Here is a 27,536-nt window from a genome sequence, read left to right as displayed (position 1 = left end):
ATGTAGGCTTGACCGTTGCTTTTTTAATTTTTTTTTATTGCTATACATTTTTAAAACCATGTAATATAAAAGTTATTACAAGAATAGCAGCATCTAAAGTATTACGATACAAAACACTCATTTTCTAGTAAGAACTAATAAGGAAATTAAAATGATAGACATTATCCCAACGAAGTTTTTTATATAAATTACCACAATCAAAAAAATTGTTTACAATGTTACTACCAGTTTAAAAGTCGGTTTTCAAAGCAATTTCCTCAATCCCTCATTAACACAGTATCTTATTAAAATGAAAAGAATCCATCTCTAATCTATTCTCCTTAGACATGCCATTTATTTTTTGCATCTCAGCACAATAATAATAAATCAGTCAGTTTATAGTCCATATCACTTTCAGGTTCTCTTACACTAGCGCAACGCAATATTTGAGTTACAATCACTGCAAAGCAATATTTGCATCAAACTTTTTTGTTTGTAATTTTAAAAACTCTCTTTTACAGTAATTTGACCAGGAAATGCATATGCATGTGTGTGCAGCTGTTTGCTTCCACCATGAGCATTGTCAGGTTCACAATCCATCCATCCAAAGTTAATAATCATCGAGTAAGTCATAGATAGAAACTGTTTATTGTGGCTGTGACTATTTGCATACCCAGAACCAATGAAGTCCAAGAGGACCTCTAGACTATATACTGTGATGCTTGAAGGTCCAATGCTACCACCTTCAACAGAAGAGGTGGTGTCATGGTGTTAGCTGCCACTTCAAGTATTTCCTCCTTTCTACGAGTACCTTGGGGGCAGGGATTATCTCCGTTATGTGTTTGTATAGTGCCTAGCATGGTAGAGCCTGAACAATGTCAGTCTCTCCTCTAGGCACTACCACAACACAGCCAGACTCTTTTCATTCAGGTACTGTCATAATTCAGAAGACAAAACAGCCCGGGAATTTAGATGTTTACATAAAATGCAAGAGACCTCAAGCTGGGTGTTGCTCATGTGCTGCTGATATTTGGGTCAGTGTCTCCAAGGTATAACTGTCCATCACAATGCTCTGAGCTAATTCAGAATTTTATGGGGGAGGGGTTTTAAATGCCCACTTTTCTGTCCTTCAAAATCATAATAAAAAGTTACTCAAGTGTTCCTAAACATCTGTACTTTATCATTTCATGAACATGGACAAAACATGAAAAAGGAGACACATTAGCCTTATGCTCTCTATATTCCAGAATTTAGTAGTCTGTAAGATAAATACCATGATTACAACCACTTTTATACCAATGTAAAAGGTAAGCCTAAAAGTTTTAAATTTTAGTATCAGCAATATAACAAGTACTAAACTGGAAGAGAACACCTGTGTCAAGTTATAGTTGAGGATGGTTTCTCTTTGCACGTAGTCATAGCCTACTAAACTGTACCTAATTATAAGGCACATCACACATTTTAGATTCAAATTTATTTCCATCCAAGACATATGTGTTTTTATCTCACTGTCCATTATTATAAGTTACAGAGAGCAGAAATGCTACATCATGAAAGGGGTTATGGAAATCTTTATGTAAGTAAATCGCATCTCACGTCAAACATTGAGATTTTCATTGTGTCCCTGTTTTTGAAACCCTGTAACACCTTTTTTTTTTCATTAATGTCACAGTAGGTCAAAGGATTTGACAGCTATGCTCAGAATCCAAAACAAAATCTATTTTGTCCCTTTAAATTAAACTTCAGTGAACTCAAGCTGAATGACGGTGTTTTGGATACTTGTTTACCAACCTCACAGTAAAATTTTCCAGTTAATGACATGAAAATCATAGGGGAGCCTGGCACTTCTGTTGGCATTACTATTTATTTTCTCTGGATGCAGTACATTTATTTATATTTTAAAAAAACTTAATTCACAACTAAAAAGGCTAGTTATTTTACAAAAGATGAAGCCGTAGAGGGAGAACATGAGATCAGCGGGAAGACCCCAACTCAGAAATAAGTCAATGAACTTATGTCTGTACATTTTGATTGACCCTATTTGGTTTATTCACAGGTCAGATATAGTGTAAGTTAGCATGAGGCATGTTCCAGTGTACTTCACCCCTGATCTCAGTATGTGATACATGGTGTGTGTCCCGGAGTCTTTCCTTACATTCTAAAGGATGTCAAATGGTATTTTCTGACAAAAATTACAGCAATCCAACTAAAATACAAAAGCTTTTATTAATAAAATCATGATCAGAAAGGTATACACTATATCTGAACAAATGTTACAGTAATTAATTTTGTAAATATCACTGCAAAATGCAGGTCTAAATACTACTTCTGAAAATAAAGATTAACAATGTAGCAAACACCATGTAAAGTATGAGACATCTTTCCCCCCCACACATTGTTTGTCCGTTGTGGTACACTTGTATTATTTATCAGTTTATCTGTTCCTGACTGAAACCCCAAAACCCATAATCTACAAGCAATTCATCTTACCCAGAGGTCATGTTCAGCATAGTCAAAGAGAAGCCACACTTTCCTGTCAGCATGAGACAGAAACACCTTTTGCAAAGAAATCACGTTTGGATGCTTGAGCTCTCGCAGCAGCTGCAAAACAAAGAAAATCTATTACAGAAACATCTATGCCTCCAGAGACTGCAATAGGGTCGGGTGGGATTGGCCAAATAATGTGTTTGTAATTTAAGACCTTGTAAAGAAGCCTTTTTTTTAAAATTAATCTTTGAGGCCTTTAATCCACAGAAAAACAGCATATGTTTCATTTTGTTTGTTTTTTCTACTGAAGGAATTAGTTGTGAATTTGAAATCAGACAAACTGGGTCAAACATCTCCCTTAAAATAGGGCCATCTATAGACTAAGTATAATTCTTTTTTAGCACTTACCTCAAACAAACAAGTAAATTAAGTTACTTAATTAAAATTTTATAACTTTTTTCACAAGATCAACAGTTCTCTACAAATATCAAGTCTTCCCTCCTCATCAGTTCCCGTACTTGTTAAAAGCCTTTGTAATTCCCCAATTCTTTCCTCACCAGCTCCTAATCACCTCAAAGCCCTGCATCCTGATCACTACTCTAAGGCTTTGTCTACACTATGTACCTTTCAGCAACACGGCTGGGCCACTACAGCTATGCCGCTAAAAGGCACAGTGTAGCTGCTGTTTGTTGGCAGGAGAGAGCTCTCCCACCAACAAGAAAATTCCACCCCCAACAAGCGGTGGTAGCTTTGTCAGTGCTGTTCACATCGGCACTTTTCGTCAGCAACACTTTTGTCGTTCGCGGTGTGTGGTTTTTTTCACACCCATGAATGACAAAAGTTTTGTCATTCAGTTTCCAGTGCAGACAAAGGCTTACAGTCATTTAAGGATGGGACTCCTTTAGAGATTGTCAATAACAATCAATTGGAAGGAGTAAGCAACCACCTGATGAGTTTAGGTGAAAGAAGTATGAGACCTACGTTTACAAGACCAGGACAGTAGGCAGAAGAAACCTGTTTGGGTTCTCTTGTTCACATCAACAACTCTGCAAATAATGCACATTCAAAAATCATATGGTTTGTAAAGATGTTACTTTAAAATATTTTGCTCCGATGTTTCTTTAAAGAAGTGTTGCTTATTATTAAGGTTAAGATTTTGTCATGGTTATTTTTAGTAAAAGTCATGGACAGGCCACCGCCATTGGAGGGGGGCACAGCGCTGGCTTCAGCCCCTGTCGCAGCCCAACTCTGGCCAAAGCAATGGGCGCACAGCCCTGGGTCTGGCTGCAGCCACTGGGGAGGGCACAGCCCTGGCTCTGCCCCCGCTGTTGACAGCTGCAGCTATGGAGGTCCAGTAAAGTCACGGAATCTGTGACAAATTGCATCCCTATTTATTATTAAAGTAGAACAGATGGATATTTTGCCAACTTGTGGGTTGCAAATGGAACACTTATTAAGACAAGCCATGGCTAACTTTAGATTTCATTTTCAATGCATATTTAAGAGGTCTCCTTACAAGATAATACATTAAGTCTGCCAGAGAAAAATCACTTTTTTTTTAAAAAAAAAAACAGCATCTGGCTAGTTTAACAAACATAAACACAGTTAATGAAAATAGTATTTGAATATAAAATGTTGAAGAAACAAACAGATTAACATTTTCTATTTACAAAATTAAACCTGCTTCTAATAAACTGTTTTCCCTGGAAGTGGGAGTTCAAAGGAAAGATTCTGATGGAACTGGAAATATACTGCTGAACTAACAAAGGGAAAATTATAGCGTACGCCAGCCAGCTCCATTGCACTTTATCAGTCCTTTATTAGTCAATTACATATGACAATTCTAGCTCTGACTGAAATGGTGATAGGAGAATGGATGTTTGAATACATTTGTGTACTACCTTAAAAAAAAACAAAAAAAACAAAACCCTACACACCTGGCCTGATAGATGCTTCATAAAGCAAAAAAATTTCAAACCACCTCGCAAATTATCACTTATTGCTCAATCCAAAAAAGTTTTTAAACTAAAAGTTGATTTTAAGAACACAGCGCAAATATAACAAAAACAGAAGCATTTTAATATGCAGGTTCTCAATCGACAAATTTTCTGAGTTTCATATCAGATTTTCCATTCCAAGCTTGGTTTTATGTAAATATACTTTATTAAAGTTGTGGATTCTTATGAACCAAATATTCAGCTCCACAACACTAAAAGCGGAGACCAAAATGCAAAGATATGATGAAAAAGCATTGCTTTATTATTTGAAAGTGTTCTACAAGAAAGCTTGCAATAGAAAAGCCAATATATAAAGAAAGATTATACGATATTGTCAACTCTAATGATTTTATTACAAGCCTTATAGTATTTGGTATATTTCCTAAAGCCCCAGTTCCTGGAATAGGGTAATTATGAAAATCTCAGCTTTCGTTTTTTAGAAGAGGATATTTCTAGCCCTAACGATTGGCGGGGGGGGGGGGGGGCAGGAGGGGGGAGGGAGGGAAGGAAAGTTAAAAACATGGAACAAGGAAAGGAGGGAGGGAAAGTTAAAAACATGAAATCTAAACACTCAAACCTGAAGACCAAACCCTCCCCAAACATTCTGGGTCTTTTTTATTTTAAAGTTCATGATTTTTAAGTCTCTTTAAAAAAAAAATCCCACTTGAAGTTAGAAACCCTGCTTACTTTGACAAAAACAAACTTACTACTATCCTACCTACCAACAGACTTACTCTAGACCAGTGGTTCTCAAACTTTTGTACTGGTGACCCCTTTCACATAGCAAGCCTCAGAGTGCAACACCCCTTGTAAATTAAAAACACTTTTTAATATATTTAGCACCATTATGAATGCTGGATGAAAAGTGGGGTTTGGGGTGGAGGCTGACAGCTCTCAATCCCCCATGTAATAACTTCACGACCCCCTGAGGGGTCCCAACCCCCAGTTTGAGAACCCCTGCTCTACACCAACCATGGGAATAGATAATGAGGGCTGCAGGATGGGAGCTATAGCTTCCTCCCATCCCCCCAAAATATGTAGGGTTTGCATTAATAAATAAAGGAAACAGTGAGTTTGAAACAAAAAGTTCATTTATCTTTATTAAAAGGTGGACAAATTCAGTCCTGGTACAAAACTACTTATTCAAAGCCTTATTTTTAAGATACAATTTAAAAAAAATATATATTTACAAAGTTGACACAGTTTCAGACAACCATCTTCACCCAAGTTTTCATTAAATTACCTCTTTGGCAACATCTGTAAGCTGTGAGTGAGTTATGTTCTTCTGTACATATAAAATCATATGCCAGTTGAGACATGATTGTCCCATTATGGATCGAAACCATGTTTTAAAACGATGAGTGCTGAAACTACACTCACATATAGCATTGGCTGCCAATACCATCAAAATATTTTTATCAACTTCATCACTTTGGAAAAGAAGCTAACATTCAGTCTGGCTGAGCAAACATATTTTTGAACTGACTTCAAACTATCTTCCTGTAAGCTGACAGTTGGTTTGCAATAGATAAAGCAGAGTAATAAGCTGATCCTACTTGAAATCAGAACCAACCACATCTTGCACCTGCGTTTTTCATGTTTTGAGTGGAGAGTTTCAAGGCTGAATAATTTTGTAGTCTGTTCAAATCTTGATTGAATACTGGACACTGTAAAGTTAATTACTGTAAAGCAGATGTTCTTCTAAAAAATACATTTTCTGTATTTAGATAGCTGAGGTCACCTGTCCCTATTTATATTTCCTTGAAAACTTCTCTTCTTTGGAAGCTCAGGCATGTCAACTATCTTTAAACTCTTCTCCCAGAATAAGTGGCGGCTTTCATCTGATCGGATGGACTGAAGTGAACATCATTTTCATAAGAAATTCACCTTCTGTTCCTGAAATGTCTGACCCTGCAGAGGCTGGACAAATTGTCTATCATATTTAGGATTTTTCAACTTAGCACAATAACAAGAACATTAAAAACTTTTCCAATTTAGGTGCAATGCCACCAATTTGTGCTTTCCTTTAAGGATTCATTGCATCCTTTGTATCCTTCCAAGCTGCAAACAGCGCAAGGTAGTTCTCAGAAATTGAATCCAATGCTACCTTACAGAGTCCATCTTGTTGGACAGAGGACACAGATTCCTGCTAACGTACTTAACACTTCATGTTTAATGTCCCGAAACACAGCATCTCATCCGGGTGAGGTTTTAATTAATTCTGAGATTTTATAAACAGTTGCACCAGTGTTTCTTAGGTTAGTATTATTTTTAACAGCATCCTGGGCATACCAACCTCAAGGCATGCCTATAGCAATAAGTAAATATAGCTTATCGTTCCTCCTGCTACAATCTGTTGCTACATTTCAGTGTTTCTCAACCTGGGGGGTCATAATCCCCGGGGGAAGGAGGGGAGTTTGAGGGACAGGTTATTGGTAAGGGGAGGGTGTGTCACAATTGAAGGTAAGAAAAAAAACCTGTGTGCGCCAGATCAAAGTTCATTTTTACACAGAAAAACTGTAAATTCACTTTTTACAAATTGCAAGTTTTACAGAGTCCTTCAATTAGGCACTTGTGCCCATTTTGTACCAGCTAACTTTTTTAACATTGGGTTGAATTGAATAAACACTCAGCAGGAGGTATTTCTCCACAGATAATTTATTTCATTGCTTTGTTTTTATCGCAACCATCAATGCGAATCCCAATTCGGATAAATAGGACATTGTGAATGAGATTAAAAACTTTCAAAGCTTCGGTTACAAGCTCGGGATACCCATGCTTCTGCACCATCCAAAACATGCACACGTCTTCTGAAGAAAATAAACATTGAAGTGTTCAATCAGATAAAAGCTCCATCAGTTTATCTTACAGGTTTCTGATAAATTCAGCAGACTCAACTACTCTTTTGTTAAGCAGATTATCCACCTCTTGCCAAGTTCATCATCAGGTGGGAAGTAATCATGGAGATGTTTTTTAAGTTCAAGAACATGTTCAATCATAATGTTTAAATTGTTTCACAGTCGTCATCGGCAATCAATTTCATAAATTCGCAACTCAGAGGAAATGACTCGAAGTTTCCACTCTGAAGCTGAGCAGACCAGGCACCAAGCTTACTTCCAAAGGCTCTCACTTTGTCTCCCAACACATTTATGTTTTTGTATGATCCTTAAACTCATATTCAGCTCATTCAGATGACTGAAGATGCCTGGCTAAGTAATCCAACTGAAGAAGTCATGATGGGTCGCCGAATGATTTAGCAAAAGGAGAACCCTGATCCTGTAAAAAACACAAGTACTTCAGCTTGCAATTCAAAAAGACTGCCTAACACTTTTCCCCATGAGAGCCACCTCACTTCAGCATACAAGGGAAGGCTTTTATGAAATGTGCCCATTTCATCACATAAAGCTGCAAACTAGTGAGCTGATAGAGGCTGTTTTTTTACAGACTCATCACACACCTGATGCAACTCAGAAGGCATTCCTCCTTTTGCAACAAGTGCTTGCCGATGTAAGAAGCAATGGGTCCAAATTGCATGCAGCATAATTGGTTTTAAACTTGCAACAAGCCCATTGTTCTTGCCAGTCCATTGCATTGGCACCATCAATGCATACAGCAACAGATTTGTCCCCAATCAATTTCAAAATATTCAGTAACTTCAGACATGTTAAATAGACATTCACCAGTCGTGTGGCTAGGCAGCACTCTACAGAAGAGCATATTTTCCTCAACAGTAGTATCTGAATTATATTGAACAAAAGCTAAGATCTGCGCTGAGCCTGAAATATCTGTTGATTCATCAGACTGAACAGACAAAAACTTGCATTTCAAAAAAAAATTTCCCAACTGCTCACAAATGTCATCAACCAGGTCATTAATACACCTCGAAACCTCTATCATTTGACAAAGGAATAGCTTTCAGCTTATTTGCCTCTTCATGGCCGAGCATGCTTGTAACCATATCTAATGCTACAGGAATTATGAGATTCTCAGCTATTGTATATGCCCTACATCTTTGGGCAATACCAAGTGACAAGATATGAAGCTTCAAGAGCATTCTTATTGACATTACTCGTATTCAACATCAGTGTTTGCTGACTATTCAAACTGTGCAATTTTCCCTTAAAGAACTCAAGAGACTTGTTCTTTAACTGTGAATATTTACTTTCCAAACACCAAATTAATTTTGAAGATTTCATGCTTTCAGAACTTTGCACTTGCACACACAACACAATGAGCTTTTTTTTCCCCCCGATCACTGTAAAACCATACATTAAAACAGATGCAATCGTATTTTCTGCACTTCACCTTCTTCACGCCTTCATTCTGTGAAGTACTTGGTTGTGCTCTTGTTACAAATTTATCCACTGCACAAGATGACCTCGCTGAAAAGTGTGCACACACTATTTGCTAGCTGGGAAGAACACCACCACTGTCTAGACAGGAAGAAGCAGTGAAATCATGTGATTGTGTGAAGCCTGTTACTATTAATGACAGCATATTTTGGGGGGTAAGAAATCTTTTTGGTAACATAAAAGAGTATAGGAACTGCAATTACTCAATATATTTGTGTTGGTTTGAAACATTAGCTTATTAATGCTTGTTGGCCAGTAAATTTCATAATTTGCATAATGATATGTAAGGTAGGAAGTCACAATTTTTTCCAGTCTTAGTGTAGGAGGGGGTCATAAGTCCAAAGGGGGTCACCAGCACAAAAAGGTTGAGAAACACTGCTACATTTGATACTAAGCCTGCCATATCAATTGTCTGCAATTGCTGATTCTCAGATTTATATGCAATAATATATCTTAATTACGGATATGATTTCCTGCACTGATGTACAGGCAATATTGTGCAATTCAATGAACTCTTCATGAACTTCCCTGTTATCATCCACATATTGCAGGCAAAACAACACTTGCTCTTTGTTGGAGAAGTCTGTTTCCTCAAGCATAATACACTCTCCAGAAATTTTATCAGAAATATCACTCATGATTTTAAGAGCCATAATTTCAATTATCTCATTCTGAATAATCAGACTTGTGAATTTGTTCTGACTCTTTCAGATGCCCTGAAATATCAAGATCATATTCTTCCTGCAAACAAAGCAGCTGAATAAAGTTGCAGTCAACTTCGCCATATAAGGGCATATTTTCAGCTTGTTCAGTATAACTGCCTCGCAAATACTAGTCTTTGTCTGGAAACATAATTTATACTACTTACTATTTTCATTAGGATCTTCCTATTTTCTTTTTTCTTCCAAGAGTACTGAAATGACATGCTAAGTTCTTTGTGGTCTTTTGAAAAACACAATTGCTTTGTGGTGACATGAAGAAGCTTGTTGCCTCAAATTTTTCTCATCTTTTTCATATTAAGAAAACCCAGATGGTCTAAAAGCCTCATCTGTGTACTTTGTCAAAAGTAATTTGTGCCTAAAAGCTGTACAATGGTAGAAACAATTATGATATCACTAGCTTCAGAATAAGAGCCACTGAAAATCATCAAAACTGGATAAGCAGAAAAAACAGCCTTGTTCCACGAAGTTACACAAAGGGACAGACTTAAGTAACGGTTGATCGGGCGTCACAGAAATGCTAACGGTATCAGGCAACTGACATTTAATTCCTGTTGCAGGTAATGGCTTAACAAAGTCACTCAGTTCTTTGTAGAACACTCTATTGTGGCACGATGAAGAAAGGCAACACCTGATTTGTTGATTACACTAGAAAACAATTGCTTTTATGATTTGTTTATGTAACTGCCTTGGATTCCTACTTCATTCAGAAACTTTGCCGAGGAAAGACTATAAAAAAGATAGCATGCCTAGCTTCATATGCCTTCTTTTTTCCTCCAACTCTAGTACCAAATAAAAAAAAAGTTGTCTATGCCCATGCCTATGTTTTGTGGTCCTTGGGCATGACTGCTAAGAAAATATAGACTTGGTCACAAACTGAAAACAAGTAATCACTGCAATTTTTCAACAGAAGTGTTTGAATCAGTCCATTGCTATGATGGAAGGAGGCACCACCCTCCTAGATGCCTCCCACTTTCTTTCGCAGTCAGCTCTAACATGGACTGCAGTGCTCTGAACAGCACGGCAGCAGCTCCCCTACTGCTGCCTGCTACACCACATGGAAGGAAGAGAAGTAGTAACTCCATTGCTTAGTCTCTCTGACAGGCTGTGGAAGCCCTAAGGAGAGCAAGTTAGGAGCTCAATTAGCTCTGCCTAAGCCTAGGAGAGTGCCTAGCAAAGGACAGCTCCCCTCCAGCTAGGGCAGCCCAACAGAGTGGAAAATGAGAAGTCAACCAGTTATGGCTCCCTGATTTCTTGTTCCAGTCCTTACACAGTCAGAGCAGTCTTGCTCACAGGAGCTGGCTATGGCCCCCAAGGAACCATACACCACTGAAGATAACCTGCGTTCAGCATGCTCCCAGCCACTTCCCTCCTCACCCCATGTGAAGCTATGGGGAGGGATGCATAGGAGCCAGATACATCATCTCTTGCTTAGATAGTCTTGCTCTGGGTATGTGGTTTCTGCTCCTTATGTGCTGCTCCAGTGAAATAAAGGGAGTGCAATAGTGCAGAGAATATGCCTCAAAGCAGGAGTTCTCAAATTTTGTCATAGTGAGCCTTCCTGAACTATGAAAAAAATTACTGCTCCTCCCCATAGTTTACTAACACAATATAACAAACAAAATCCTATATGTTGCAAAAAATGAATGTACAAATGGAAGCAGCTAAAATAAAACTCCACAAATATTTTAGAAAACATGACACTAAACAAGGATATATTAATTCAGTACAATATCCAGCTGTATATTATTATTATTTAGCTGACACTAAACAAGGATATATTAATTCAGTACAATATCCAGCCTATATTATCAGTGGGAGGGGTGTGTTTCCTCACTGTCCAAAGTAGTAGCATTCGAAATTGCAGTGTAGAAAGGAAGAGATGTAAGTCATCTTCAACAGCAAGCTGGGAGCGATACTTTGTTTTGATTATGGTTAATGTTGAGAAGGCTCATTCACACAGGTAGATGGATGAAAAAGGAATGAGGGCTTTAAGAGCCTGGTGTGTTAACACATTAAACTCAGATCCCACTGATAACCAAAAGTCTGCAACTGGCATTTGTGAAAATTTGTGCTGCAGTTCTTTGTCGCTTGACAGGTCCATAAGGATTTCCTCTTCTTTTAAGGACAGCATATTTGTTGGGTTCGGCTTAAAGCTGAATGGGTTCCTGGTCTCATTGATTACATTTGTCTTTGCCCACTTCAGGAAAGTATTCACAAAACTGCTCCTGCAGCCCGCCTAAGTGCTGAACAATTACGTCCTGGATAATGTCAACTGACAGATCACCGCACTGTTGCACAACACTCTCCACTGTTGAAAATATGGAAATAGATCCCTGCTTCACATGTGAAGACCACAGTTCGGATAACTACATTCACTTACTAACGTGATCATTAGCAATGAAAATATTTGCATCTCATCCCTGAAGTGACACACTCAAAGAATTAATTCGCTCAAATATGTCTGCCAGATATGACAACAAGGATATCTAAGTGCCACTGAAATGCTGTACAAGTTATTATCGGCAAGAAAAATACAGACTTCCTCACGCAGTTCACATAATCTTGTCAGCACCTGGCCCTAGGACAGCCAATAAACTTCTGCACGTAACAACTGTGTTAAGTATGGCCCCCATCACTGCATAAAATGGCAAAAACCCTTGAATTAACCAGGTGCAACTTTATAAAGCTTATAATTTTTACTGCAACTGAAAGAACATTGCTGACCTCCTCTGGCATCTTCTTAGCAGCCATTGCCTGTCTGTGGATCATATAATGATTCCAGGTTGCTGTAGGGGCCACTTTTTGTAGCCTTCTCACGACCCTGTCCTGTCATAGATTGTGCTCCATCATTGCAAATTCCAAAACAATGTCCCCAATCAAGGCCTGTGTCTTGGACAAAATTATTTAATAGTTTAAAAAGCTCTTTACCAGTTCCTCGTGTTGGAAGTCAATGGCAAAACAGAAATCCCCTCTTTTAATTCTGTTGCTGTAGCAAAACGAATATATACCAGTAGCTGTGCAGCATTTGATACATCAGTAGACTCATCTATCTGAATTTAATATGGGCTCTGATGAACAGCTCTCCGCCCAGGGCAGCTTGGGCTCCCGCTGTCCCCTTTATCCTCTAACCCTGGGTTTGAATGGAACCTTCTGCAAGAGCCTCAGCTGCCCAGGGCTGACAGCCAAAGCTGTTAAACCCACCACACACACACACACACACGCCTCTGTGATGGGTTCCCTAGGTTACAACCTGGAATTGGGGTACTGCTGAGCCCTCTGGCATACCAACCTGAGTTCCCTCTCACACTGTGATGCTGTGACAAGCTGCAAACCTCTCCAGGTACTGCACTTACACAGCCACCCATAGGCAGGGACACACCCAGCAGAGTTACATGAATGCATCTCCTAGCCATTTATGAACTAACAATAGAGAGGTTCCAGACAATTCCCCCAACTCTCCAGCCTAGTAGCCCAGGACTGAACTGTCCTGCCCTGGTCAGAAGCCTGACCAGTGTAAGTTTATTACCCAGCCTGCCCCTCCCTCAGCGTGGAGAGGACATGCATCAGCTTTTGTACACTGAACAGATTTCCCAAGCACTTCAACCAAAGCACACTCTTTAAGGTACAATATAAAACAGATGTACTGATTACAGAAAGATAGATTTTAAGTGATTATAAGTAGTAAGCATACAGATCAAACTTGGTTACTTAAGAAATAAAATAAATCTGCAGTCTTAGTTCTATAAACTAGACTGGATTTAAATCAAGCAGTGTCTCACCCTGATGGTATAGTTCCTTAATATACAAGCTGGGACTCTCCTTTCCAGCCTGGGACCACCTCCCCCCTTCAAAATCTTTGTACTCCAGATGTTGAGCTGGGGGAGGTGGGAGGCCAAACGATGTCACTTCCCCCTCTTATAGCTTCTTCCAGCTTGCTGGAAACATCTATGCTTGTTTCCTGGCTCAATCAGTTTCCATTGTCTACATGCTATCTCTGAGAAGTCTCCATTGCAGACGATTCCTGGGACAATCCTTGTGAGTGTGTATTCCCTTTAACAGGCCATTCGCACATCTGGCTCCTCCACTGTTGTACCTGAAAGGCTGGTTGTGGGCATTTCCAATTTCCAACGTAGTTCAGTAACACACATATAGCAAAACTTCATAACTTCAAACAAAAGGATAGCACATACAATCCAACAGGATATTAAAGTTCAACAGATCAAGACTTCTAAAATGATACCTCAGAAGGCATACTTTGTACAAATCATATAATTATGACAGTAGTGAATATGGGGGTTCTAGTGTGCTGCTTTCAGGCACAGAGTACCACAGCCTCCCTTTACACATTCCCGTACCTCCCTTGGGAGGTGCGTCCCATACTTTGAGAACCACTGCCCCAAATTATTATGATTATATTTATGACAACCTCCCCTCCCCCAGATTTTTATAAAGCATGCTCAACACCCAGGCTGAAAAAAAAGTCAGACACCACTGTTCTGGACTCTCTAGCAGGACAGAATCGGACTCTCATTCAAAAAGTTTCTGACTACCTCTGTTAAGAAAATGATGTCAATACCTTCTGACAAGGACCATTAAGTTTGCTTTGTAAGGGAGGTGCTAACATGGTTTCTCTAACCACCCAGACAAGAATTCATTACTGTGGAAAATGTTTCCTTCACCTAACCATCAGGGTTGGCGAAATACCCTTCCAGACTTGAACCATCCTTTGGCTTGATCGATCAATCATCCTTAAGAAAAGGAGTTCCCAGGAAGTTATCTTATATATGGAAAAGAACTTATTACTTTCACAATTTAGAACAGTTCCTACCACCATCCAACAGGACAATGGATAAAAAAAATAGATTAAAAAAAGATTAGATGTTTTTTATTAAAAAAGAAAAATGCACTTAATTTCAAAACAAACCTATTTAAAATTAAATGTGAAATTATGACAATCTACATTAAGGTATATATGTATTAGAATTTATTGAAACCATTTAAATAAATAAAATAATATGCAATACCAATAAAAATTGAACTGAAGAGAAATGCAGAAAATATGCTGAACATACTGAATCCTATTGCCATAGCACTGGATAAATTACAAAAGGATAGCTGTTCTATTGCTGATATTGTTGAAATTTGGAAAGAACTTCAAGAAACAGTGTAGAAAAAAACCCCAACAAAGCTAAATTATAAGCAATGAAGAAGCAATTCTCTGCTGCATTTTCATAACAATATTCTCAACAATGTACAAGGGTAGATGCTTAACAGTTGAAAAAAATACACTGCTATAGCATTGGCATTTAATAATCATGCCAACTACAATGAATTTCAGGGCTGGAGGTGAACCATGCAAGCAATGTAAGTTTTCTTAAAAACTTTGGCAGCAAGGCAAACTACTGAATTGCTGGAAATCACGGGCTAAGCCCCTAGAACCACCGTTTGTTGAAGACGCACTAAATAGCTTTTGGCAGCAACAGCCTTTTCTGCAGGTGCCGAGAAAATTTTTTCTTAATTTGGATTAGCTCACTCCAAATTGAGACACCAAATGGGAGTTGAAAAAGCAAAGCTTTTTTCCTCTTCCAATCTACGAAGAGAAACAATATGGGAGAGGATAAGACCTAGAAGTTCTCAAAACCTGAAGGATTTCGTGACCAGAAGGTATCAGCTAAAATTCAAACTACAGATAATACTTCCTTTGTTTAATAAGTCAGTTTTAAATGCAAAATATCTTTTGATCAACTTTTTTCTTTATGTATCTAGCACATTCAATTTAGTTTTATTTAACTAATACAATTTTTAAATGCTGTTGTACATTTAATTGAATTCCAATTTCCAACCAAACGCAATTTGACACAAATCACAAGTTTAAAATACACATTTCTCTGTGTGTGTGTGTGTGTGTGCGCGCGTGTCATCATTGTCTAACATGAAAAAGTAAAAATTAAGAATCTGAATAAAGACATGTTCAATTTTAAAACTGCTTAAATAAGTGTTTATAGATATAGTGTATCCTCCTGGTCAGCAAAAAAGAAATACCAACTTTAGTGTAGACGCTATGTTTAGTTGCAAAGCGACATGTTTTAATGGTTACACCAAACAATGGGAATGAACCTCTCTTTAGGAAAATAAGTATAAATGCAAAACAATTAAAATAGATTACTTAAATCAAGGTTTCCTGCTTAGTGATTTAAATAAATTAAATCAAATCAGTGATTTAATCACTGGTTTAAATCATTCCACCCTATCCCAGAGCCAAACCCCAAAAGAAAAGGAACTGCACCAAAAAAAACTAGCTATAATACACAAATAGAGCACCCAGATGCAAAACAAGCTTTCCCCACACATTTTGTCTGCTCAGGACTGAGGTGGATGGACAAAAACCACCATGCCAATTCACAGAAGTCCCCATTTCACTACAAAGCTAAACTGCACAGAAACTTTCCTGATAGCAAAATACTCCTCAGCAGCCAAAGCAAAAGCGCTGATAGTTGAAACAGTTACTAACCATTATACTTCAATGGGTAGGTTTGCATCTCTTGTAGCAAGGTAGTACTTTAACAACTCTGAATTTCATCTGTGGAGCATTCCTAATCTGATCTCATGCTAAAACGTTGCTAGACTCTGCATAGTTAGAGAATAAGGATTTTTCACAGCCTACTACTCATAGCAAACTGTGGTGGTTACAGTGCATATAAAATTCCAGAAGGAAGTGGTTCTTAACCTTTACTGCAGCCTGCACCCCTTTGGTTCTCAAAATATGTTCTCGCACCCCTTATCAAAAATCGTTGAAGTAGGTCAGTTCTTTAAACCTGTTTGTAATGGTTAAAAAATATATAATGTTAATACATAGGTTTGATGAAACCAAGTAGTTGTACTTACGTGCCTCTGTTTAATGTGTTTTCAATTATTTACCTTCTTAAAAAAATGGCATGTCTCGCACCCCCAGAAAGGACATCTTGCACCCCCAGGGGGTGCGTGCACCCCAGGTTAAGAACCACTGGATCATTAGGCTATACTACATTAACAGAGCACCATTTACTATTGAAGTGCTGGACAAATATTACAAAGGAACTACAAGGTCAAGAGAGCATCTAATGACAAAGCTAATTGATAAAGTAAAAAGGTGAGGCAACAAAGTGAATAAATCAAATGACAATGCACTAAAACAGACTGCCCTAATGCAGACTGGGGGGAGGGGGAGGAATTGTCTTCCTAGGTTTTTGCACAGCGTCTAGCATAGTGGTGCAATGATCTTTTAACTCATTGTACCAGCTGGCTCCAAGATAATAAAGTCAATGTAATATAGGTTCATTTAGGGTTTTTTTTAACCTAGATTAAGCAGGTCCCTTTCCCCTGAGTAAGATAATGGGCTGTTCCAGAACAATCAGGAAGTTGTTGGAACCCATTATGGCAGGCAGGCTAATTAGGACACCTGGAACCAATTAAGAAGCTACTAGAATCAATTAGGACAGGCAGGCTAATCAGGGCACTTGGTTTAAAAAGGACCTCACTTCAGTTAGTGAGATGCATTCAAGGAGCTGGGAGCAAGAGGTGCGCAAGAAGCTGAGAGTGAGTAGGCATACTGCTAGAGAACTGAGGAGTATAAGCGTTATCAGACATCAGGAGGAAGGTCCCGTGGTGAGGACAAAGAAGGTGTTGGGAGGAGGCCATGGGGAAGTAGCCCAGGGAGTTGTAGCTGTCACGTAGCTGTTACAGGAGACACTATAGACAGCTGCAATCCACAGGGCCCTGGGCTGGAACCCAGAGTAGAGGGCAGGCCTGGGTTCCCCCTCATCCCCCCCCAACTCTCTATTTGATATAAGAGGAGTTGATCTGGACTGTGGGTCCCACCAGAGGGGAAGGTCTCTGGCCTGTTCTCTGACGCATTAGGTGGCCCAGCAGAGACTGCGGGGATTGTTCTCCTCCTTTTCCCCATGCTGGCCAGTGATGAGGTTAGCTGAGTGAATGGCAGGTTTGTGCCACTAACAAAAGGAGCCAAACTGAGGACTACCATGAACCTCTGAGGCGAGCAAATCCGCCAGAAAGCACAGAACCCACCAAGGCAGAGGAGGAACTTTATCACAGCATGTATCAGCGCAGTCTTTAATTATATGGTCACATACTATTTTTCCCTCTCAGGAACCCAGACTCAATCAATGCACACAATGGTTGACGCTCTGGGGATGAATCAGGGTTGTGTATTGAAGGAGACTTGTCTACAGGACCCCTGCCTCACTTGCTGAAAATGTTGGAAAGAATGTAGTGAACGAGGGAGTGGATTGCAGGAAGGAATGGTCTCATACTTAAGGCAGCTGATTGCTACCCTGGAAAATTGGATTCTCTGGACATTTTTTAAAGGTAATTTTAAGGAAATTTCCTTTTTTTTTTAAAAAAAAATTGAGAAACAGACTTCCATACTGTGGAACCATACTAATCCTCAGCTTGGATCATAAGAAGAGATAGAACCTTTAGATCCACAGCTGGTTATTTAAACAAACATCAGTGCCCTAAACCAAACAGAATGCTTAAAGGGCAAAGGGATGGGGCAGAGGGGCTCAGAAAGCAGAAGGGACTGTTCTTCCAGTGTGCTTAGACAGCACCTAGCATATCGTAGGTACTGCTAATAGTAATCTTCTAATTCACTTGATTTAAATGGAGTTACTGGAAGCCCCAGCTGGCTGTTATTCTCTATGTGACCCAATCCCTGGAGAAGGAAGGATGACACACTTTGCTGGTAGGTTTCACAGCTATTTGCTGATAAAGGAATACAGCAACCGATGACTTTGAGGTTCAATTCCAAGTTCTGTAAGGAAGGAACATAGACCTTTCTGCCCCTGTACGCCCACTGCCACACCCAGCTAGCTGCTGTTGCCTACCCCTTCTGCTCCTCCTGAACCTTTTGGCTCCTACAATCCATTCACCCTCCCACACCTTTTTCTGACCCCTCTGCATCCCACTGCTGTGCATTCTCCTTAGTTCCTGAATCCAGTCAGCAAGAGCACTGTGAGCATCTCCGCACTCTCAGTTCCAAACAGCTCGCACTATAGTGGCCCCTGGTGTCCAAGAGCAATTGCAGAAAGAGTCCTGTTCAGTCCCTGCAGCCCTAGGACAGAGCATGTTCAAAACTGGAATCTTTAGAGAATTTGGTATCCAAACAAGTCTCTTGAGCATGTGCAAACTGACATTTTCAGAGGCTCATAAGCTGGCCAAATTTAGGTGACTTTTCATGGGCACAGCAAAAGACACATTCTTATCACAAGGGTGACTCCCACTACCAAATTTCAAGACCCTGCTCCAAATCAGGGAGGGACTATAGCTTCTTGGCGCAACGGTTATGAGCATTGTTTAACATTGGCAAAAAAAAAAAGTGGTTATTTTCACCTACTCTCTCTTTGAAACACCTGAACTGTTTTAGCTGTAATTCTCCAAAACAACTTCAGCCTGCAGCAGATACTCAGTATGGGCAATTTCAGCCCAAATGGCTAGAGTTTCGCAAAGTTATAAGCAACTGAGAACAGGGTCTTATAACGGGAAGTGTCAAGAAACCTTAAATAATAGCAGCATTCTAAGTATGTACAGAATGTTATTTCATAAAATGTTGAGTCTCTCACCAAAACTCTTTCATGGACCTCCACAGTCTTACTCAGTTCTATGTCACACTATCATATCCACAACAAGTTAATAAAACAAAAAAACAAACAAAAACACATCTAGGATTTTCCACTTTTAAGAAAAGGTCAAGTTTTCCAAAAGTGACTGGAGATTTTTTTGGGAGGAGGGAGGGAGACCTTCAGTGTCTGGGTGCTTAACTTGAACTGCAGTAGAATGGACCGATTTTCAGGAAGTGCTATTGAGCATTTATTCTCTAAAGTCAGTACCCTTTAAGATGTCTTAGGCTAGGCACCCAAAAATCACTAGTCATGTCTCAATCTTGGCTTAGGTCTTTAAAATACAATTCTAATCTTATATTATCTATTTCATTGGTAATAAAGTAATAAAATTATTAAAATCAAAAGCATCACACCTCACCTCTCTCATATCAACTTTTCATAAAAAAACTAAGCATTAATTTCAGGAAGATGTTTCTACCAGAACGGTCAATTATCTGCATCCACAAACAATGTTTCTGCACCATTAAGAAATCATTTGAGAACAAAATAAGAAATCAAGGGATCCACACAAATATGATCTTAAACAAAAAGATATATTTAAAGATTCATGAGTTTGTATTTTACGAAGAAGTGACAGCTCATTTAACCAAAGAAAAAAATTTTATTTAAGATTAGTGAATCACCAAATTCTTGACATTTAAATAATTAAGGGTCTTAATATCACCAAGTGGATTTGGTGCACTGGCAAATCTAAAAAATTAATCCATGTTCTATATGAATAATAGAATATTTACAGGATGTATATATTCTGTCTTACACTGAAGTTTTATATTAACTATTTGCATTAAAATGTAGTTCTATGATTTTCCTCTTTAAATATTAGACAGGAAAAAAGAGTCACAGACCAACATAATATCCAAACACAAAATTGCATTTGATATCTGCTAACTGAAGATATTGGAAATTTGTTTTGAGCACTCCCCTTGCGATCAGATATGGCTACATTACTCTTAAGGGTACAAGGTCTTTCAATGGGAAAGGAAATAAATTGTAAACTAAAATTAAACCATTATACCCAAACTTACTATAAACGAACAGTGCTGAAAAATATAACAAAGTTCAGATAGTTACTGTTTTAATAAAGAGAAAATCATACACTTATTTCCAGTACTAAGCAATATGCATTCAGAGGTACAGATAGTTATGATTTATTATGCTTAAATATGCAATAAAATGTAAGTTAGGAACTGCACCATTCTTCAGCGAAAAATTAATAGACAAACTCTTATATAAGGGAATTAGGTTTACTTTAAACCTCAAATTTAAGATTTTCTTCTGTATTTAGAAAGGTAGAGGATTCATTGAAACTAAAACATTAAATTAAGATGCATTCACTTCAAAAAATACTTTATTAAAATCTTACTGATGATAAAAAAGGGAGATTGTTACTTACTGCTATTTCTCTGCATGCAGACATAGAAATTCCAGTACCTTCTATTTGTTTTAAAGCATAATCTTTATCATCTTTCCTGTGAAAGAAGAAAAGAAGAAGTTTTTAAACACACTGCTATGTGCATTCAGAGCAAACTTATGCACTACTCAGATAACAGCTTCCAAGCAATTTAAGTTATGTAAATCATGTTCTTTTGATCCTTTGGTAGTTTTTAATGCCTGGCTTGCTACCTTAGAAATAAGAACTAAGCTGTATTAACTACCAGCACCTAGACTGATAACCTCAAATACAAGTAGTTATTATATTAGAAAACATTTTAAGGTCCTATTCAATACAATGACTTCAAGAACACAATTTTACATTTATCACATATGAGAAGTTAGTCTTTCAGTGAAGAAATCTGGGGTATAAACAATTTGTTGATAAAATTACAAGTACATCAGCTTACATAGAAATAAAATTTATTATTCAAACACTCACAGTACAGATTTTGAAAAATCATGCATACTTTTATATCCCAAGAGGTACATTAAATTAATTAAAACATGCATGTAAGGAAAATTCATCTTCCCTTTTCTCCAAACCTCACAAAACTAAAATTTCATACTGAAAAACCTGTTCCTACCAACCAAATCCTCGAAGCAGTTTAAAATCCAGCAGTAAATTCAGCATTTTGTTCAGCCCTGCAGACTGAAGACTCTTCTAGTTCACCATTAATAAATGTGAAATACCTGAAACTAGAAGTTGTGGACAGCGGGGGAGGGGGACACTATTTATTTTATTTTTACATTTGGTCTTGAAGCCTGTTAGCAGCTGCAGCTACAACGAGCAATAGGAGAAAAGGGCTACCTGTCCTGGACCTCTGGGAAGCCAGGTCTTTAACCACACACACACACACACCACCAGAGTCTTTCCTGTCCCACGAGCACTATGAGGCGGAACCCAGAACACTAAGTAAAACAAGGTTTCCAATCTGTTTGCACATGCTTCATAATGGTTTGTGACAGGCTAGACAATTATTCTCTGAAGATTCTGTCTACCCCAAGTGTGCTCTACCTGCACACAGCTAGTAAGCATGCTCCAGTCCAGAGCGGAGTAGGACATTTTGGTCAACCGCTCCTTCCAACAGCCAGGGCCACTATGGCCCTGGGAACTGGAACTGACAATAACAAAGGCAGGCTGGGGTAGATAGCAGCAAGCTAAGGCAGGTCAGAGGAGGAGGGAAAGCAGCAGAAGAGAACAGGCTAAAGAGGGACAGCTAGGGGATAAAGGCAAATGTAGGACATGCTGAAGGAAGGAAGACACCAGTACAGAATGCTCCCCTCTCAAACCTGGAATAGAATCCAGGATTCATGACTCTCAACATTCCTCAGCTATTTGCAGCAGTTGTGAAGCCTTAATCTTCCCCCTTGTTCATAAATATTATGATAGTAATTGAACAAACTAGCTTATACTGTTGTTTCCACAGGACCCGTACTTCATTCAGTGCATAGGAGGGACGATACTCAAGCAATTAGTCAAGACTGCAGAGTGAGTGATACAGTTATTTCTATACAGCAGAACCTTAGAGTTACGAACACCTTGGGAATGGAGGTTGTTCATAACTCTGAAATATTTATAACTCTGAATAAAACATTATGGTGGTTCTTTCAAAAGTTTAGAGCTGCACATTGACTTAATACAGGTTTGAAACTTTACAATGCAGAAGAAAACTTCTTTCCCTTTATTTTTCTAGTAGTTTACATTTATCACAGTACTGTACTGCATTCGCTTTTTTTGAAGTCTCTGCTGCTGTTTGATTACATACTTGCGGTTCCAAATGAGGACTGTGGTCAGCTCGTCGTAACTCTGGTGTTCGTAACTCTGAGGTTCTATTGTATTACAAAAGTTGGAAAGTATGTAATGAATGAGGCAGAGGATTGCAGGAAGAAAAAGGATGGTCTTGTGGTTATGGCAGTCAAAGCCACCCTGGAGAACCAGATTCTATCCCTGCCTCTGCAACAGAATCTGTAGTTGGCCCTGGACAAGTCACTGACTCCAAACTTTTCACATGTGGTCAACAGTCTGTTCCTCATTTTCTGCATGCCCTGAGACACCTGGGGCTTGATCTGCAGAAGTACTGTGCATTCACAATTGCAAATAAAATCACTAGGAGCTATGTTCTGAACAAAAAAGTGCTACACAAACGCTAAATATTCTGAAATAAAAATAAAGCCCAAGGCATCTCAAGTTGGACTCTTAAAATTAGTGGACAATTTTGGTCTTAATCTTCCTGTGCTTCAGTTCCCTGTAAAATGGGAGGAAATACTGTCATCTTATTTCAGAGAGATGCTGTAAAGAAAAAAAAAATTGTTTGTGAAACACTCAGATACCTTAGTGTAGTGTCTGTGGCAGACATGTTGCTGTTTGCTATATAATGATTTTATGAAACTATTAACTATTAAAACTAAGAAAGAAAAAAAATAGTAAAACTACTATAAAACTCTGTACAACTACTGTTTTTAGAAGTGCATCAGAAAGAATGACAGAGTTCCAATCTGGACCATACGGCGATGAGAAGGAACTGGAGATGTGATCAGCCTGCCATGCCCTTTATCACCTCAGATAGAAGCACGAGGCGATCCAGGGCACCTGAGCAAATCAATGGACACTACTTTCAAATTCTCCAACTCCAGATGCATACTTAAGTCTTAGTGGAATACAACGAGGACCATTACCCAAAGTAGTACTGCTTTACTTTAATGGGAACTAATGGGAAAACAAGCAGGAAGACAACACCATAGCTCTAGAAAAGCAGCCTCCCAATAAACACAAGTTATTATAAGACAACTGCCAGGCTGTTAATGAAAATGCTACTTCCACACTCCAGCCAAAATTTAATAGCTCTTTTTCCAAGGCTGGGAGCCAAGAGGTCATAGGAACACTAAATGGTTAAACAGACTTTCTGAAAGGGGGAAAAAAGAACAGTCAGTGAACTGACATGCACAGACTGACAGGCACAGAGACAGGTTCTGTGGGAGAGTCTGAAGCAGTTGGGGACTTCCCAAGCTTGCCAAGGATGTTAAGCCCTAGGGAAGGCAAGCATGTGTACAGACTGTTTACTATTTTAGGTTTCAGAGAAGCAGCTGTGTTAGTCTGTATCCACAAAAAGAAAAGGAGTACTCGTGGCACCTTAGAGACTAACAAATTTATCTGAGCATAAGCTTTTGTGAGCTACAGCTCACTTCATCAGATGCATTCAGTGGAAAATATAGTGGGGAAATTTATACATACAGAGAACATGAAACAATGGGTGTTATCATACACACTGTAACGAGAGTGATCAGGTCAGGTGAGCTATTATCAGCAGGAGAGCGCGCCGGGGGGATGGGGGGGGAGGGTGGATGGGGACGGACGGACCTTTTGTAGTGATAATCAAGGTGGGCCAGTTCCAGCGGTTGACAAGAACGTCTGAGGAACAGTGGGGAGAGAGGGGGGAAAATAAACATGGGGAAATAGTTTTACTTTGTGTAATGACACATCCACTCCCAGTCTTTATTCAAGCCTAAGTTAATTGTGTCCAGTTTGCAAATTAATTCCAATTCAGCAGTCTCTTGTTGGAGTCTGTTTTTGAAGTTTTTTTGTTGAAGAATTGCCACTTTTAGGTCTGTAATCGAGTGACCAAAGAGATTGAAATGTTCTCTGACTGGTTTTTGAATGTTATAATTCTTGACGTCTGCCATTTATTCTTTTACGTAGAGACTGTCCAGTTTGGCCAATGTACATGGCAGAGGGGCATTGCTGGCACATGATGGCATATATCACATTGGTAGATGTGCAGGTGAACGAGCCTCTGATAGTGTGGCTGATGTGATTAGGCCCTATGATGGTGTCCCCTGACTAGATAGTGGACACAGTTGGCAACGGGCTTTGTTGCAAGGATAGATTCCTGGGTTAGTGGTTCTGTTATGTGGTGTGTGGTTGCTGGTGAGTATTTGCTTCAGGTTGGGGGGCTGTCTGTAAGCAAGGACTGGCCTGTCTCCCAAGATCTGTGAGAGTGATAGGTCGTCCTTCAGGATAGGTTGTAGATCCTTGATGATGCATTGGAGAGGTTTTAGTTGGAGGCTGAAGGTGACGGCTAGTGGCGTTCTGTTTTTTTTTTTTTTTGTTGGGCCTGACCTGTAGTAGGTAACTTTTGGGTACTCTTCTGGTCCTGTCAATCCGTTTCTTCACTCCAGCAATGCATCCCAAAGCCCAGTCTGAGTGGGAGATTCACCTGATTCCACTCAGAGAGGTGACAGCTTGAAGCTTCAGAGCCAGTGCACTCAAAGAGATTGATGAGGAGTTAGAGGCACAGTTAGCCCAGTGACTGTAATACTGCCACCGAAAAGACCATAAGAAAATACTGTATTGAGCGCAGGATTTGAGTGGTGTGCAATAAACATGTCCTGGGGCCACACATTCAATCAAGAAAAAGCAATACTGAATAACTACCCACTCTGTGAGCACTGTGCATCCCGTTCACTGAATGAGACAAGAGTTCTAAAATAGTATATGATCATGTAATTAGACTATCATAATGCATATGCACAAGGGGTCTTAATTAAGATTACATGAACAATTCATATATTACACAATTTGAGAGCCTAACTTTGCAAATGCAATTTTCTTGTAATGTAGCTTTTTGTGTGTGTCTAAATATAAGAAGAAATAATAATGTTTATCTCTGGCTGCCACCATGTATTTCAATACATTTCCTGAAATTGATACATTTTTTAAAATATCAAGACCGATTCATAAAAAGGAGTTTACCTCAATCTTCCAATGTGGTAACACTTGTTCTATAACGCCTCCCCCCTCCCCTTTTTCTTGCCTTTTTTTTTTTGGGGACCGCCTTCCTTGCTGTGCAAGGTCTAATTTAGATTGTAAACTTCAAATGCAGGTTCCTACATGAGAAGGAAATTAGGGACAATCCTGTGAAAAATTACCAATCTTAGGTTAAAGAACAGCACCCAACAATGTTTTATTCATGGTAAGTTTTTATCACAATGTATGAACCTTGCTGAAACATGGGCCAAAGAACCTTATATATTGGCTTGCTCAGGGCCTGGGCTATCTGACACAAAGACACAACCTTTAAAATAAGAGGAAAGGTGGAAACCCTTTAATGGGCAGGAAAAAGCAGAAAAACAATATTTTACAGAAATTGAGCTATATAAAAGATTAACAGTCAAAGTAATCTGAAATCAGTTTATAACTCACTTTTACAGCCAAATATAAGCAGAAGTAGTACAAGTGATTGCTTGCCAACCTCTGGGTTCTTGGCAGGCTCACAAATGTTGTCAACTTCATTTCCCTCTTGTAGCAGTGGGGCTCTGAGGTAGGTCAGCTCTGCACCGTCTCTCTCTCTAACACCCAGGCAAGAAAGGGAAGGCAACTCTTTGCCACACCAATCCTCCATCCAACAGCAGGACTATCTTAGGGTATGTCTTCACTACCCACCGGATCGGGTGGTGGAGTAAGCAGAGGAGGGGTAAGCGGAGTCAACGCGGGAGCTGCTGCGGTCGACTCACCGCCGTGAGGATGGCCAGGTAAGTCGAACTAAGATACTTCGACTTCAGCTACTTGAATAGCGTAGCTGAAGTTGCGTATCTTAGTTCGAAACCCCCTCTCCCCCCAGTGTAGCCCAGGCCTAAGAAGGTAATTTGTGACCTAATTTTCTTTCACTCTTACCAATAGCTTTGTAATCCACAAATCACAAAACTAACCATGACTTCTTTAATATTTAACAGATTTACATTTTCAACACAACTGTAAGAAATGTCCTTGCTGGTGATGGGTAGTTGGTAGACTCTAATGGGAATAACGGAAGTTCCCTTACCATGTTGGTCTTGGGAGTATTAAGTGTTTACTATAGTTAGAAAGGTATGAAGTAAATAAGCTAGCACACTAGGGGCAAAAACATTTTAAAAAAAATATTCATTTTCACTTGCTATAAAACTACTACTAACGCATATTTCCATATAGAGCAAGTAAGTCTAGTTGCAAAACCACTAACTGAATATTAAACTCTTTTTTTGCACACATTCCCCGTTTCATATCTTTGATACTTAATGTAACCAACTCTGTTATCAATATCTCAATGTTAGTTAACACTGGTCCACTACACACCCAAAGGTCTCATCTGGAATATTGTGTGTGTCAAGGTTCCTTCCCCACTCTGAACTCTAGGGTACAGATGTGGGGAACTGCATGAAAAACCCCCGAAGCTTATTTTTACCAGCTTCGGTTAAAACTTCCCCAAGGTACAAACTATTTTACCTTTTGTCCCTGGACTTTATTGTTGCCACCACCAAGCGTCTAACAAATATAACAGGGAAAGAGCCCACTTGGAAACATCTTTTCCCCCAAAATGCCCCCCAAGCCCTACACCCCCTTTCCTGGTGAAGGCTTGATAAAAAATCCTCACTAATTTGCACAGGTGAACACAGACCCAAACCCTTGGATCTTAAGAACAACGAAAAAGTAATCAGGTTCTTAAAAGAAGAATTTTAATTAAAGAAAAAGTAAAAGAATCACCTCTGTAAAATCAGGATGGTAAATACCTTACAGGGTAATCAGATTCAAAACAGAGAATCCCTCTAGGCTTTGAAAGTATCTTGTCTCCTCATTGGTCATTTTGGTCAGGTGCCAGCGAGGCTGTCTTAGCTTCTTAACCCTTTACAGGTGAAAGGGTTTTTCCTCTGGCCAGGAGGGATTTAAAGGTGTTTACCCTTCCCTTTATATTTATGACAGTGTGCATTACTGATTATCTGTCTAAAACCAAGATTTTAGGATTAGCAGGGGTTCAGAGAATGGCAACAAAAATTAGTATAATGGAAGCACTCATACGAAGAGAGAAAGTTGGGATTGTTTACCTTAGGAAGGTGGTGAATACAGAGGGGATAGGA

At 39.1% G+C, this 27,536-nt stretch overlaps 1 protein-coding gene across 3 annotated transcripts in view; it reads right to left on the bottom strand.

Annotated features, from left to right (window-relative positions):
* The window catches only part of CDK8 (cyclin dependent kinase 8), a 197,984-nt gene that overhangs the window by 90,700 nt on the left and 79,748 nt on the right, over positions 1-27,536 (bottom strand). For all 3 annotated transcript variants that reach the window (XM_073340405.1, XM_073340395.1, XM_073340415.1), the window contains exons 2-3: positions 20,608-20,683; positions 2,470-2,580 (exon numbers count right to left, since the gene is read on the bottom strand). In XM_073340405.1, coding sequence (XP_073196506.1) covers positions 2,470-2,580; positions 20,608-20,683 — 187 coding nt within the window. The remainder of the gene's footprint in view (positions 1-2,469; positions 2,581-20,607; positions 20,684-27,536) is intronic.

This window comes from Lepidochelys kempii, chromosome 1, assembly GCF_965140265.1.
Source record: "Lepidochelys kempii isolate rLepKem1 chromosome 1, rLepKem1.hap2, whole genome shotgun sequence".
In the NCBI taxonomy this organism is placed as follows: domain Eukaryota; kingdom Metazoa; phylum Chordata; order Testudines; family Cheloniidae; genus Lepidochelys; species Lepidochelys kempii.
The sequence above is the reverse complement of the archived record's forward strand: the minus strand, read 5'-3'. Positions and strand labels throughout refer to the sequence as shown.